Source organism: Aquarana catesbeiana, linkage group LG01 (genome assembly GCF_042186555.1).
Source record: "Aquarana catesbeiana isolate 2022-GZ linkage group LG01, ASM4218655v1, whole genome shotgun sequence".
Lineage (NCBI taxonomy): Eukaryota > Metazoa > Chordata > Amphibia > Anura > Ranidae > Aquarana > Aquarana catesbeiana.
In genome coordinates, this window is record NC_133324.1 from 288534360 (window position 1) to 288550901 (window position 16542).

The 16542-nt window shown below is 44.2% G+C and overlaps 1 protein-coding gene across 3 annotated transcripts in view; it reads left to right on the top strand.

Annotated features, from left to right (window-relative positions):
- Positions 1–3045: 3045 nt before the first annotated feature.
- Positions 3046–16542, top strand: part of EIF4ENIF1 (eukaryotic translation initiation factor 4E nuclear import factor 1) — a 59850-nt gene continuing 46353 nt past the window's right edge. For 2 of the 3 annotated variants that reach the window (XM_073629265.1, XM_073629268.1), the window contains exons 1-6: positions 3046–3246; positions 11355–11473; positions 11700–11773; positions 11864–11991; positions 12068–12333; positions 15041–15242. In XM_073629265.1, coding sequence (XP_073485366.1) covers positions 11384–11473; positions 11700–11773; positions 11864–11991; positions 12068–12333; positions 15041–15242 — 760 coding nt within the window. In that variant the 5' untranslated portion in view covers positions 3046–3246; positions 11355–11383. Of the gene's footprint in view, positions 3247–3312; positions 3360–11354; positions 11474–11699; positions 11774–11863; positions 11992–12067; positions 12334–15040; positions 15243–16542 lie in introns of those variants that run through there. The other variant, XM_073629267.1, reaches the window with a different exon arrangement.

Genomic DNA, 16542 nt, shown 5'->3' on the forward strand with positions numbered 1-16542 from the left:
TTGCTGAACTTCTGGCGCTGCGGGGGTTAACTTCCTCTGCTCTAACATTGCAGTACATTGAAAAAGTCCTGACAGCTGCCGACCCCTTCTGACGTCTCCTTTTTTCAGAAAAATCCCTGCACTGTTTTTACAGAATGCAAATCAATCTTTTAAAGAGGGAGGCGATACTGCTATTTATCAACCTCCAATCATAGAACATGACATGTGGCCACAGGTCCTCTGACATCATCAAGAGCAATGCAGAGCCCATAGCCCTGCACTGGATGCAAGATTGGTGAGGAACAGTTCAGTTAGAGCACTGGCTTCCAGGAGAGCAGGGGATTGTTTAAGTAAAACTTATTTTCCTGTCCGCTAGACATAAACAAGCATTTAACCCTTGCAGAACAGGGGCAACTCCACTTTTATTTTCCCAGGAGATGAGCTGTAAAGCTGAACTGCAGCTTTTAGTGAAGTTTAACCACTTGCTGACCGCATAACGCAGCGGCAAAGTGGCTCTCCTGTCCCGGATCACGTACCTAGTATGTGATCCAGCACTTTTGGGTAGGGGGCGCACGTGCGCCCACAGCTCCAGTTGTGCTGTGATTAGCCCCCCATGCCCCAAAGCACCCACACCCTTAATGTTGAGGGCGTGTGGTCTGGTATGGTCCAGGAAGGAGAGGGGGGCACTCACTCCCCCCCCCCTTTCCTGTCCTGCTGGGCTGGATGCTCGAATAAGGGTCTGGTATGGATTTTGGGAGGGGGGCCCCCCCACGCAGTTTTTTTTTCCATTTTGGTGTGGGGTTCCCTTTTTAAGATCCATACCAGACTCAAAGGGCCTGATATGGATCTTGGGGGGAGGGGGACCCCACACCGTTTTTTTTATTTTGGCGTGGGGTTCCCTTTCAAGATCCTCAGAGCACAAGACATTCTACAAGTCGGATCATCATGATCAGACTTGGATGTGACTTCTATTCAAATCAATGGGCTGAAAGTTGGATCAGTAGACGGCTTTTATAGGTAACCATTCATTTTGAATATAGGCAGAGAAACGCTGCTAAAAGTTAACGCGGCTAAACGCCAATGCAAAAAGCAACTAAAAGCGCGTTTTTACAGCTGCTTTTTCCTGGCATTGGTAGTGGCTTTGCAGCTCGTTTTTTTAATGCCCCATGTACATAAGGCCTTGGTGTGCCTGTAGCGTTTTTGGCGCTCCAAGGCTTCATTTACACTGGAAGCTCCTAAACTTGACTTTAGGAGCCTTTGGTGTTATTTTTGCCAAAGCTCCTAAATTCAACTCCATAAAAGCCTATAGGGCATCTGAAGTGCGCTTTTTAAAGTGTGTCGGTTTGTGTTAGCATCAGCCTTAGAATTTTTTGCACGTGTAAGCCTTAAAGAGGTTGTAAACCTCCCTGTGTAATTTGTACCTATAGGTAAGCCTAGAATAAGGCTTACCTATAGGTACTGTAAATATCCCCTAAACATACGCTGTTTAGGAGGTTCTTACTGTATACTGCGCCGATGATGTCATCGGCGCATGCGCTCTGAAAGAACAGCCGCCCGTGTCCACGGCCCCGGAAGGAAGACGGGCGAAGATGGATGCGCCCAGCAGCAGGGACGACGCAGGCTTCCTTTGCAGGTGTCACATAATGTGCTAGTATGCGATGCATACTAGCACATTATGCGATGCATACTAGCACATTATGCCTTTACTTTACAGGGAAGAAAATAATAAAAACAGTTTACTTCCTCTTGAGCCCGGGTTCACACCACAACGGGCTGCGGATCGCACAGGAGCGCTGTGCGTCCCTGTTCACCGTTTCAGGGACGAATCAGGGCCGATGCTATGCCTGAATTCGGCCCTGAAACGCAGCCAAAGACGCACAGCGTTTTTGTGCAGTGCGCACCGCAGCTGCCCCGGAGATATGTGAACTGGCTCCATAGGGAGCCAGTCACATTCTCCTGCTATGCGAATTAGAGGTGCGGAAACGCACCTCTAATTCGCATAGGTGTGAACCCGGGCTTAATGTTGATGTGAACGATGCATAGAGGGTTGATCAACACTGTGATATCAGACACATGCCCATTTCTATATAAATGGATCACAGGTACATGAATATATTGGTGATTAAAAGTAGACTAGAGCAGAAGCTGAAGTAAAAAGCTGACAACACACTGCACTCCAACCCCCTCCCTGTATAAGGCCTCTTGCACACGATACTGCTGTTTGAGCATGTACTTTTTCAGACGTTTTTTTCTTGTACGTATTCTCGTTTTTTTGTTCTACACAGTATGTAAATGGCATTTGCACACATTTGTGCTCAATTGTGTGCATGAGGCGTAAATTACTGACCATAAATGCATATTTTTCTAGTTTTTTTTACTGAAGAATGGACGGCGCTTGTTTACGAGCCTGCGTGCATAGGCACATTACAACATCTCAGTAATAAAATATAAAAAAAAAAAAAAGCTGTACTGAGCTTTTTCAAGCTTCAGTGTGCAAGAGACCCTTATGCCCCGTACACACGATAGGATTTTCCGACGGAAAATGTTCTATAGGAGCTTGTTGTAGGAAATTCCGACCGTGTGTGGGCTCCATTGGACATTTTCCATCGGGATTTCCGTCACACAAAATTTGAGATCTGCTTCTCAAATTTTCCGACAACAAAATCCGTTGTCGTAAATTCCGTGCGCGTGTTCACAATTCTGACGCACAAAGTTTCGCGCATGCTTGGAATCAAGCAGAAGAGCCGCACTGGCTATTGAACTTCATTTTTCTCGGCTCGTCATACGTCACGTGTTATACCAACTTACGTGTTGGTGTTCCGACCAACTTTGTGTGACCGTGTGTATGCAGGACAAGTTTGAGCTAACATCCATCAGAAAAAAAAAACATGGATTTTGTTGTTGGAAAATCCTAGCGTGTGTACAGGGCATTACAGGACGTTTTTTTTTTTCCAGGATATCGTACTGCCCAGTCATGTCTGATGACCTCACTTTCACTTTTAAACCAAGCATCATCACAGCATCACGTGACCCACGCCATTTCCCCCTGCTAATTAAGGGTTAAGCGTCTGGCTGACACGCCCTCTCCAGCGTCAACGAGTGACGTAGGACGTCCGAGGTCCTTTTTTGACGTAGCCAATTTTCGGTGCCTGACTGGAACGGTTGCTGGCTATCCCGGATCGGCGCGGCGGGAGGCAGAAGCCAGCGAAGGCCCCGAAGCTCCCAGCGGAGAGCAGACCGGCGAGGAGGGGGGGAGCCGCGGGGCCGGTACGTGCCGTGCGTTGTGTGCGTACACTGCGTGCCGTGCGTAAGCGGCGTCCGTACGCGGCGGGGGGTATTAGAGGGAGGGGGGAACCGGGAAGGAGCGGGGGTGTATTCAGGTAAGAGGGTAGTTGTGTGTAGGGGGTTAGAGGGATGAGCGTGAGGCAGGTGCTTGGGACTGTGCCCGTCCATGTTTCTGGGGACTTTGGGGGGTGTCTGGCGGTTGGTTTGGGTCTGTTGGCTGACTGCGTTACTAGAAACGTTTTTCTGGGCCTGGTGAGCGTGCTTCGTGATGACTTTGTGTGGTGCTATGTGTGAGGCAGGTGGCTCCTCAGTCCCTCCACTGTACTTGTTGACTGGTCAGTGAATGGCCACTATAGAGCCTATTAAAGTGAATGGCTGTACTGCTTTACAGGGCTTTGTAAAGACCAAGGTGTGCAAGAGTAGCTATAGACCACTTTATTTTATTTTTCTAGTTTTAGATATTGAAGGCTTGGAACTTCTGTTTTGGTTTTTAAATGTCTGTGTTAGTGAGACCAATCTTCTTTGTCCTGCAGACTACCCCCCCCCCCCAATGATGGGGGAATACCACAGTCACCAGAGCATGTGGCGATAGTAAGGCTTCCAATTATGACCCCTCTACTGGCTCCATGAAGGGGTTTGGGAGACCCTTTGTGCTGTTTTGTCTCCTCAGGACAGGAAGAGAAGTGTAGTCTCTTCAAAGTGGTGTACAGCGAAAACTAAGGCCTGTGTTGGCCGGCTTTGGGCTTGTGTTGATGGCATCTGTTTTGAATGCTTCTGAGATTGTTTAGAATTCATTGGGGGTCTTTCTCAAGCAAGTTTGTGATGCTGTTAGGCCTCAATCAACTGGGATGTTTACATCTGTGTCCTGTGCAGGCCTGTGCTTTACCAGCAGGGGGATGCACAGGTGTTACTTGCATGCCAGTCCCATAGCTGTCTGCTGGGAAACAGTTGCTGCATGGATGCTGCTTCCAATCTGACAGCCGTGCATGACCCAGAACGCATCACACTGATGTATTATCAGGACCTAGTGTACAGACTTAAGTGTGAGACAGGGTTGGTGTTTTGCTGTTTTTTGTTTTTTTTTTTTATATTGTGCTTCTCAGGACACAGGTTCCTTATATCCATTATGAGGGGGTTATGTTTTCACCTTTTAAGTGAATGGATGGCGTCAAAGACAGGACATTCCTTTTTAGTCTTAGCTTGGAGTGTTTTTTTTTTTTTTTTTTTTGCTAGTGTTCAAGGTCAGTGTTTCTCAACTCCAGTCCTCAAGGCACCCCAACAGGTCCTGTTTTCAGGATTCCCATTATTTTGCACAGGTGATTTGATTGGTTGCACTGCCTAATGCCCGGTACACACGATCCGATTATCGGACGAATGATCGTTTTTTTTTTTTTTTTTTTTTCATGCTAATCTCGCATCGAATCTGAGTTTACTAAAGTCACAAATTCCCGTACGACAGCATAAAAATTCGGATGTGTTCTAATGCATTTGTATTGCATTTTCGAACGATGGGTGTACTAATTAAACGCAAATCGTACGATCTGGCATCGTACGAAAAATTTCCGTGCATGTCCGATAGAATAATATCGGATGAACTGTCCTGATCGGCTCTCGAAAGCTCTGTACTAACGTTCCGATTATCGTACGATCAATTCAAATGCGGAATTTTTCGGATTGTGTGTACGGGGCTTTAGTAATTACCACAGCTGTTTCATCAGAGGGAAATCCTGAATACTTGACCTGTTGGGGCACCTTGAGGACTGGAGTTGAGAAACACTGTTCTAGGTGATGGTTATGCCTGTGCAGTCTCTACACTAATATATTTTTTACAGCTAATCTTGTTCTCTAGTTGTCTGGGGAACAGGAGGACTAGCTTATCCAAATTGTTTGGCTTGCCAAAAGGAAGGCTACATGGACTGTGCTTTGGAGAACCAAGGGCAGTGGGGAAGATTTACTAAAACTGTAAATACAAAATCTGGAGCAGCTCTGAATGGATACCAACCAGCTTCCAGGTTTTTTTGTCAAAGCTTAACCACTTCCGGACTGCCCACCGTCATACTAGAAAAGGTTGATTTATTGGGTACAAAATTTTATATAATACAAACAATAAATACGAGTAAAGGCATATGCTGACCGGCTATCAAGCTGCAAACACTGCGTCCACGATCTGGCTTGTTGAGAGGTGTTTACCTCCTAAGCTGCTGGTTTCTGTTTTGCCTACATACTACACTTATACTAGGCTACCAACTAGTCTCTCCTACTTGCCAGTACCGTGCTACTATATAACTTGTGGTCTCTAGATAGACTCAGAAAACCGTGCTTGCTAGCTATTCCTAACATCTTCTATGCTGCGTCTTAATATCGCATGAATTGCCTATGCTCCTGAAGCAATTAAGATTGTTTACCCGGACCCACAAGCCTGTTTGCTTACACCTTCAACAAAATCGCCATCACGCGAATCTCAATTTCCATACTATTATACTACCAGTTCTACATATTGTATGAAGTGGGGCTAAGGTTATGTTCAGAATGTACAATATTAATCCTATAGCATTTTATATGCCTTGTATTGTTTGTATTATATAAATTTTGTACCCAATAAATCAACCTTATCATTTTTTAGAAAGTCTACTTGTGTGCCTATAAAGTCCACTTCATAGTTTTTCTAGTATCTATATGCCCCTTTAGGACACTGGCACACTGCTGCCTGTGTACCCACAGTGTCACCCTGTGGTAGTACACATTCATTTGGAATTGTTTTTCACCGTCATTATACGTCAGTATTTTGAAGAGGGGTATCGTTGTTATGGCAGCAGCTAGCTGCCATAACCCCGGTATCCTCTTCTTCGGCGGGCGGTCCGCTTCAAGATAAGTGGTCTCTGCGGCGGATTCGCCACAAAATCACTTGGCGGCAGGAGAGGGGGAGCCCCCTCTGGGAAGGGCTACAGTCTTCCCTGCAGTGATATACTGCCAATATTGTTGGGACCCCCCCCATCTTTCTCCTGTTTTGACTTATGCTGTTTTGTCAGCTGTTTACATGCTCCTGGGAATTTAGCACAGTAGCAGCTGCTCTCCTCCCTTCCTCTCTCCCTCCCTCCTCCTCCTCCCTATTGTCACGCTATGGCTGTCTCTATTTAGGTGTCAGACCTTGACAAAATGGGGGGAGGGGGGGGGGTCTCCTCTGTTTAGATAAAAACATAAATAAAAAATCTGCCACAAAGGGAGATCTCTCCTTAGTTGAGCTTGTGGGTCAGTTGTTTGGAGCTTCAGTTGGGTATAGGCATCCAACATTTGGCCCTGCAGGGGTCTGCTCTGCCACTATGGTGGCATCAGACCATCTTGGAGTATTCCATGGGAAACCAGAGCATTCAGGAGGTTAACGGAATAGTCAGCTGAGTTCAGTTCTTCATCTGTGGTAAGCACCCTAGAACTTTGATAGTTTGGACTACCCCAAAACACTAAGCTAGTGGGCTAAACTATAATGGAGGTGCAACTCCTCTTCAAAGGGGTTTTGTAATTTTTTTTTTTTTCACATTGTTTTGATATAGCATCTGATGTTTCTAGAAGCAGGGGTTTTTATTGTGGCCATGTGTGGTTTTTTTTTTTTTCCTGATACTAAATGGATGATGGTTTTACAAAGTAGGAATTTTTATTTTTACAACTTCCCTTCCTTCAGACCCCTTGTCTTCAGTTAGAAAGGGAAGCCTCTCTTCCCTTGCGTGATAATCTTCATGTCTGAGGATCCTTCACACAGGAGATGGCCCCTGTTTTCTTCTTTTCTCAGGTCTTCTTGGACTGTTTTACTGCTGTTACATGTTTCTGAAGCAATCTAGTATGCTGCCTGCCTCTATGAACTGTTTCCTGGTGTATCTTCTCATCCTTAAGACAGCTGGGAGAAATACTGGTCACTTCTTCAGGGTATCCTCTCCTGGGCTGACCTCTGTTTTCCAGTAGAGGTGGTCCCTCTACTTTGAGAACCCACTTTAGGCAGATCTACTGGCTCAGACTTCACTGGATGTAATCTGTGGACTGCTGTACCTTCATCTTTAGGAAGAAATTTGTTTCTTTTCTGTATCGGGAAAGACCATCTGCTTTCTGTGCTGGATAGCATTTTTAGTCTAGCTCACATATGCTTTTTCCGATAGTTCAGTCCTTGGGCAAACCAGTTCCCCCTCCTAAGGGTGGCCTCTGTTGTATAGTCTTCTGCCACAGAATTCCCCTGTCAGATTACTTGTATGTGTTTTCCTTGTGTTGTATGATGCCACAAAATTGAGTCTTGGTTGCACTTATACTGCTTCCTGTTTAAAGTGGATGTAAACCTGATTCACAAAATTTGAGTTGGGCACATATATCTGCAGTGTTTTCTTATCTCTCCAACACACTAAGTCCTGTGGCTTTCTCCTGCTCCATTCTTCTGTTGGCATGATAACTTCTGACAAGTTCTCCGACACATAAAACCAGGCTGAATTTTGTGTTAGGGCGGGTACTATAAAGCAGAAAGCTGCTTTACTCGCAGGACAGCTCTGAAAGTCTCTGCCTATGGAGGAAAGGCACACGCCCCACTCCACAATTGGCTGTCTCCCAGTGTAATCCAACACTACACTGCTGGACGAGAAAGTGAAAAATCTAATGTGTACTTTTCTAAACGGTATATAAAGCTGAAGACAGCAAATATACATGTAAAACTTGTGTAGGAGGATTTGTATCATCTGAGGTCATTCACTTTACTTGGTATTTGTGCGGATTTACATCCACTTTAACCTCTTGACATCCGGAGGCCGTCATAAGACGGCCTCGACTTTCGGGGGTTATATCTGAATGATGCCTGAGGCTACAGACATTATTCAGATACCGGCATTTTCAGCCGGCGATTCCGTACACCACAAGAATGATCATAGCGGCTGTTCCGCCGCTTGATCGTTCTTACGGGCGGCGAGAGGGGACGTCCCACCGCCCTCCGGTGCTTCTACCGACTCACCTCAGCGATCGGTGAGTCGAATAGCGGATGCGCCGGATGTAGATCATAGAGATTTCCGGCGGACCAGATGGTCGCCGGAGTCTCTATGATCGTTCGGAGGCCGGGTGCGATGTTATGACATCACGCCCGGCCTCTGCATTAAAAAAAACGGCGCCGCTTCGGCTGGGAAGCGGTGATCGTTTTTTTGTTTGTGTGGTTTTTTTTTTTTTTGGCTTCCCAGCCTAGTGGTGAGATGGGGGGTCTTATTGACCCCATATCTCACTATTAAGAGCACCTGTCATGTCCTATTCCTATTACAAGGGATGTTTACATTCCTTGTAATAGGAATAAAAGTGATCAAAAACATTTTTTTTTTAAAGTGTCAAAATAAAAAATTTTAAGTAAAATTAACAATAAAAAAAAAATAAAAAAATTTTAAAGCGCCCCTGTCCCCGTGAGCTCGCACGCAGAAGCGAATGCATACGTAAGTCCCGCCCACATTAGAAAACTGTGTTCAAACCACACATGTGAGGTATCGCCGCGAACGTTAGAGCGAGAGCAATAATTTTGTCCCTAGACCTCCTATGTAACTCAAAACATGTAACCAGTAAAAAATTTTAAAGCGTCGCCTATGGGGATTTTTAAGTACCAAAGTTTGGTGCCATTCCACGAGTGTGTGCAATTTTGAAGCGTGACGTGTTAGGTATCTATTTACTCACTAGCAAAGAAATGATGATTTTTGACATGTAGGAGCGAAGTGTCAGAAATGGCCTGGATGCGAAGTGGTTAAGACACTTTCATATCCATCGCCTCTCAACTGGTAGCTTCCTTACACATGGGAGGCTCACGGTTTTGGGGTCGTTTTTGCTGGAGGTGGCATTTCGTCTGTGGTGTGTAATGATGGATGATGCACATCGTTCTCTTGGTTTTTAATTTGGAAGATGTGTTTCCAGCCCCCCCCCCCCCTATTGAGGTTTTCCAGTTCGTGGCTCCATGGATGCTAACATTTTGTTGTAGCTTGGGTATTCGAAGCATGCCTTGGCTTTTTGTTTAGGCAGGACTGTATTGGCACTCTGGGATTCTGGAGGACATATGCAGGGGTACTTTGCCTTCATTCTCAGGGCTTGGGGGTTCATTTCACCAGTCAGAACAACCCTCTGTGTTGGATGTGGTCATGCATGAGTGGCTGCTGACTGCAAATTCTGATTTAATTGTACTTGAAAGTTTGCAGGCACCTGTTTTCTTGGGGGTAAAAAGGATAGTGATTTGACTGGGGTAAAATCTGTTATAGCTGACTGTCTCCTGGCTGAGTCTGCTTGAGGAAACTGGGACAAACGACCAGTTTTAAATGACTTGGTTACAAGTGTACCCAGAACAGTCCTCCTTCAGTGGGGTTACACCTACTCTGCATGGATTGACTGCTCATTCATGTTTGGGGAAACTAGGAAAGTACTTTTACTTTACCTGATCCTCTGTTCCAGCAGGCTAATCTGTGCTGCTTGACTGGTCCCTGCAGCCTCTTCTCCCCTGCACGTGTGGTGCGGCGGTCTGTTTTATCAATACCGCAAGGACACAGGTACAGTCCACTGTTGGAGCAGAAAAGAGCACTGAGTCAGCAGAGGATGGTGTAAAGGAAAGCGTTTTAGCCCCTAGACTAAATGAGCAGTTAACCGTTCTGCATAGCAAGGGAACACTTTTTTTTTTTTTTTTTTTTTGAGGTTCAGCTTAAAGTGGTTGTAAAGGCAGAGGAGGTTAAGCTGCTTTGTGCAATATCATTGCACAGAGCAGATACAGATAAGTATAACGATTACAGTAAAAAAAAAAAATTTTCATGAGCCATTTAGAAACTTTTGTATATTGGAAGTAACCTATTACCCTCTGAGATTAATGCATGGCTGTATGTGCGATATGGTTAATTAAACTTTAAAAGAAGTTTTGGTATTCTATAAAAGATACTCGCCTAGGTGAATGCAGCATCAGTCCAATGCTGTAGTCTTCTAAGACTGAGAAAAGAGCGATCAAAGACCACCGATGGCTGTTCTGTCAGTAACTGTCTCTGCTCTGCCCCTTTAGTGCTCACTGGAACCCTGGACTGTGGTCCTATTCTATAAAAATAACAAACCTGATATATTAACTGCCCTGTGCAGTGGTTTTGCACAGGGCAGCCTAGATCCTCCTCTTCACTCTCTTTGGTGCTCCTGGCCTGTCCCTTCTGTGAGTGACCCCACAGCAAGCAGCTTGCTATGGGGGCAGCTGAGCCAATGGCACCGCTGCTGTACTTGTGGACATCGCTGGATGCAGACAGGCTCAGGTAAGTATTAGAGGGGCTTGGGGGTTGTGGTTTGTTTGTATCTTAATGCATAGCATGCATTGAGATAGAAAAACCTTCTGACTTTACAATCACTTTAATCCAAAAAAAAAGCAAGTAGGCGGAGACTGATATATTTGAGGTGGAGGGGGGGGGGGGGGCGGTTGGGATGGACGAGAAGGCAAATTCATTGAAAGTGTGAAGATCCACTTTGAAGGATAACTAAAGGTCTTTTTTTATTAAAAAAAAAAAAAATCATACTTGCCTCCTCTGTGCAGTTGGTTTGGCACAGAGTGGCCCAAACCTCCTCTTCTGGGGTCCCTCAGCGGCGCTCCTAAGTGCCCTGTCGGAGAAGCGCTCTCTCCCCAATATTTTTGGGATGCTTCCTAAGCCTTGTGCAGGCCTGCCCCATGAGGTCATGGTGGGCAGAAGCCTTCTATAAGCGGACTATGGTTCACAGGAGTACAAAAAGCAAATGTACTCCTGTGACCCACAAGAGACCGACTTATGGTTTAAAGCTTTGACCATGCTTCTTTTAAACCTCTGCCACTGATTCAGCTGCTTGTTAACTGTAACCTTCTTTTAGAACTCTGTTCTAATTGGCCTGTGTTTGTGTTTTTTTTTTTTTTTTTTTGTCCCTGCGCATATGTTTCATGTATGTAATACTTTACTTGCTACAGTCATCTGATGGTAATTTTTAAAAGAAAATGGGGTTTATTGGGTGACGTTGCCTCAACTCATAGTATGGCTGCTCACACAGTTGTCCCAGGTTAGCCTATTAAACATCTGCTGCTGAGGCTACCTAACCAATTTCTCCATTATTAGGTTTGTTGTGGATATCTGGGCTTGTTGGAATGGATCACAAGGAGGACCCAGACATAAGAGATTCTTTTGGTAACCTCAAGAAGGCCCCTCGAAGCAAATCCCATCACAGATACTCAAAGGTATTTCAAATATATTAACTATTAAGCAAATCTGTGGCTGTTCTGTACACATTCAGCTGCTATGACCAAGATGACTTGGGTTTACTTGGTAAAATGCTTTGGGGTGTGTTTGTGGGTTTTTTTTTTTTTTTTTTTGGGGGGGGGGGGGGGGGTGGCGGTTAAAGTTGGGTTATTTTTGTGTTTGTCAGTTTTTGCTTTTAAACATGCCAACTGTCTACGTTAACAGGAAGAACTTCTGGACATCAAGGAGCTACCACACTCTAGACAGAGACCATCTTGTTTACTTGACAAATATGACAGGTGTGTGTAACACTGAATGTGTGCTTAAGTTGACTATATGGTTTAAAGTTTGACTTTATAGTTTGAGACCTGTATGGCCTTCTTTGACAGTGATGGTATTTGGGACCCTGAAAAATGGCATGCGTCTCTATACCCAAATTCCGGACGCAGCTCACCTGTTGACTCTTCAAGAAAAGACACTGAAGCAGAAAGAGGTTCTCTAAAACGTCGAATAGCAGGTAAAATGTTGGGCTTTCTCTGGCTTCTTCTGATGAATTCTAAACAGATAAGTAATGATCTGTCTACATTTTGCAGACCCAAGAGAACGAGTAAAGGAAGATGACCTTGATGTGGTCCTCAGTCCGCAACGGCGGAGCTTTGGGGGTGGTTGCCACGTTACTGCAGCTGTCGGTTCACGCCGATCTGGAAGTCCCTTGGATAACAAGGAAAATGAAAGCTTACGACTTATTGGTGGGCGAAGAATTGGCAGTGGCAGAATCATAGCTGCTAGAGGGTTTGAACGAGATCTAAGAGAACCTCGTGAGACAAGAGAAAAGGAGTACAAAGATAAGCGCTTCAGGGTAAGAACTATTGGTTTGTGTTTTCTCTGTGAAAGGGCCAGTTCAGGCAATTTTTTGAGTTACTGGTAGAAGTTTGGTAGGCTAAGTTACTCACGCTTTTTGTATCTCTTGGTGACTTGGCAGAGGTTTTTGCTAGCTTGGCTTTTGTTTTGCCACCACTACTGTTGCATTCTTTCTATCATTAAACAAGAAAAAAGGGGGGTTGAATCGCGCTAAAACAGATTGGTGATCATACACATCATCACCAAACCAAATATTTAGAACTAAGTGAAGAGTTCCCCTTTAGTGTATACATAATATACAAAACACATGTCAAATGAATAATCAATCCAAAAATAAAATGTTCAAAGTGATACTAAAAGTCCATGTATAAAAAATGGGCTGTCTGTGAGCTTCCGGCCGGCGCTCCAGACTACACTACATGCCTACTATTGTCTACTAACCTGCGAGTTTAACTTTTTACTTATAGTGTAAAATCATTGACTTTATTGGTTAAGTAAAAAGTTAAACTCGCATGTTAGTAGACAATAGTAGGCATGTAGTGTAGTCTGGAGCGCCGGCCGGAAGCTCACAGACAGCCCGTCTACTGGAAACAGCAGCAATGGGAGGTGACGAGAACACGTCGCTCTGCCCAGCAGCAATGTTCTCGTTGCCTCCCATTGCTGCTGTTTCCAGACGGGCTGTCTGTGAGCTTCCGGCCGGCGCTCCAGACTACACTACATGCCTACTAACATGTGGGTTTAACTTTTTACTTATCCAATAAAGTCAATGATTTTACACTATATGGAGCCTTTTTTTCCTTCTATGACCATATCTGCAATGCTGTGGGCTGATGTCTGAGTACCTGTCAGTGTGAACATCTTTAGCCTGACCCTGCAGTCTTTGATGTCCCATCTCGGTATAAGGTCTCTGATCCATTGGTCATGGTTCGAAGCAGTATTAACAAACGGCTTTCTCTGATCCTCTAACGGGAAATCATGAGTTTCTGTTAAGCGGCCAGTCTAATTTCACAGTGGTGGAGCAAGCACGCTTTTTTCTTCTCACAGCAAGAATTTGTTTTTTGGAACTTTTTTAAGATGCTTTCATATCACTTGGGTGATTTATTTTTTATACATGGACTTTTTATTATCACTTTGAACATTTTATTTTTGGATTGATTATTCATTTGACGTGTTTTGTATATTATGTATACACTAAAGGGGAACTCTTCACTTAGTTCTAAATATTTGGTTTGATGTGTATGATCAGCAATCTGTTTTAGCGCGATTCAACCCCCCTTTTTTTCTTATTTAATTTCACTGTTTGTGTTACATAGCTGAATCGTGGCTATAATTGTTGTTTATGTATTTCACTGTAGCGCAGTTATTCCCCCTCATTTTTCTTATCATTAAACAAATATATACAGGAAGTGTGGGACTGGTGTGTGTGTGTGTGTGTAGGAGAAAAAAAAAATCCGGTTCAAGCACTCGTGGCTGTAAAGTCTACACACCCCTGGTAAAATGTCAGGTTTCTGTGATGTAAAAAAAAAAAAACCAAGATAAATCATTTCAAAACTTTAACTCTTAAACTGTACAACTCAATTGAAAAACGAACAAATCTTGTGGAGTAAAAACTAAAATAATGCGGTTGCATAAGTGTGCACACCCTTTTATAACTGGGGATGTAGCTGTGTTCAGAATTAAGCAATACCATTCAAACTCATGTTTAATAGGAGTCAGTACACATCTGCCACCATTTTAAAGTGCCTCTGATTAACCCCAAATAAAATTGAGCTGTTCTAGTGGGTCTTTTCTGACATTTTTCTTAGTCACATCCTACAAGCCATGGTCAGTAAGAGAGCTTCCAAAGCATCAGAGGTATCTCATTAATATGTATCGGTCAGGAGAAGGGTACAAAACAATTTCCGAGTCATTAGAGATACCATGGATCACAGTGAAGACAGTCCTCATTAAGTGGAGAAAATGTGTCACAACAGTGACATTAAAAAGAACTGAACATCCCTCCCAAAGTTAATGGGAAAAGACAAGAAGAAAACTGGTCAGGGAGGCTGCCAAGAGGCCTATAGCAACATTAAAGGAGCTGCAGGAATATCTGGCAAGTACTGGCTGTGTTGATACATGTGACAATTTCATGTGTATGGGGTAGAGTGCCAAGACAGAAGCCTTTCTTACGAAGAAAACATCTAGGCCTGGCTAAATTTTGCAGAAACGCATCTGAAGTCTCCCAAAAGCATGTGGGAAAATGTGTTCTGGTCTGATGAAACCAAGGTTGAACTTTTTGTTCATAATTCCAGAAGGTGCAAAAAAACACTGCACATCACACCATACCCACAGTGAAGCATGGTGGTGGTGGCAGCATCATGTGTTTGGGTGTTTTTTTTTTTTTCTTCAGCTGGCACAGGGGCCTTAGTCAAGGTAGAGTGGATAATGAACAGTTCCAAATACCAGTCAATATTGGCACAACACCTTCAGGCTTCTGCTTGAAAGCTGAAGAGGCGCTTCATCTTTCAGTATGACAACGACCCAAAGCATACATCCAAATCAAAGGAATGGCTTAACCAGAAGATTAAAGTTTTTTTTGTTTTTTTCTCCATCACAGAAAACTGACATTTTAACTGTGTGTAGACTTTTTATATTCACTGTACCTTAATGGGGGGGTAAAGGAAACCATTATCTCCATCACATTTATATATTTTTTTTCACATTAGAGAGAATATGGTGATAGCAAGAGAGTTTTTGGTGAGCGCAAGAGAAATGATTCCTATACCGAAGAGGAGCCCGAATGGTTCTCTGGTGGTCCTACTAGCCAGTCTGAGACCATAGAGCTCACTGGCTTTGATGAGAGAATTCTGGAAGAAGATCAGAAGGGAAGAAAAAGAACACGCAAAAGAACATCTTCTGTAAAGGAAGGCAAGTAACAGCTTTTTCTGCTGCCTTAGAGTAGTATAATGTTCTATGCATGGCTCTTAAAGTGATATCCAAAGCAAAAAAAAAATTGCGGCTTACCTTTTTGATATGGTGGTTGCATCAACTTTCTTTGTTTTGTGTCCCCCTGTTTTTCACCTGGTGATTCCCAACCCTGTCCCCAAAGTACCCCCAACAGGCCACATCTGTAGGTTTTCCTTATCTTGCACAGGTACTTTAAATCGGTCAATGGCTTGGTATCTTGGACCGCTATTTTATTTAATAAAAATTCACAAAACCTGGCCTGTTGGGGTACTTGAGGACAGGTTTGAGAACTACTGCCATGCACCACCTGTATTAGTGGGACACAACTCTGAAGGAGTACGTATACTAGGTACAGCAGCATTGTCGGTCTGGGGGGGAGGGTAGTGATAAATGTATTGGCAGATTTAGAACCAATAAATTGAAGCCATACTCTGATCACACTTTATAATCCATTACAGCAGGGCTCGACAAACCCCAAGTGCCAGGTCACCATTGCGACCAGAAGTTTAGACCTGGTGCCTGGGCTGCTGCTTGAATTCTCCCCACACTTTGCTAGTCTGGCGTAGCGGGGGAGGAGAGTGGACACACGTCTGCTAACCTCCCCTTCTAGTGACGCGACTTCCTTTCCAGGTCTGACAATTTTCCGGCTGTCAAGGCCTGGCAAGTATGTAATGCAGTGCGATTATTTATTTTTTTCAGGACTGCGGCAGACAGGGCACTTTTGACGCTATTTTGGGACCGTTGACATTTTATACAGTGATCAGAGCTAAAATAGCCATTGATTACTGTATAAGTGTCACTGGCAGGGATGGGGTTAACCCTAGGGGGCAATCAAGTGGTTAACTGTTAACCCCTCAACATCGGCTCCGGGGACATGCGGTGGGCACATTCACCTGCTGTGACTTTTTAAAGGAGCGACTTACAGCTACAGCGATTTGCGCAGCCGTGCCAACCTGCCACAGTATAACTGCGGCGGCTGATCGGCTAGTGGTTAAGGTTTGACATGTTGGGTATCTGTTTACTCAGTGCAACGTCATCTTTTATATTTTACCAAAAATTTTTTTTTTTTTTTTTGTTTTTTGCCCCCTAACATGAACACTTCGTGTGTGGGGGTGGGTGGGTTCCTGAAATTTTGTGTTCTAGACCTTAGCAGTAATACTGTGACATAAAAAAAAATCGAACTACCACTATTTCCCCCCACCCCCTTTGCGGGAACATTACATGTTCCACCTGTAAGATTTGTTGGTTAAACGCTTTATTT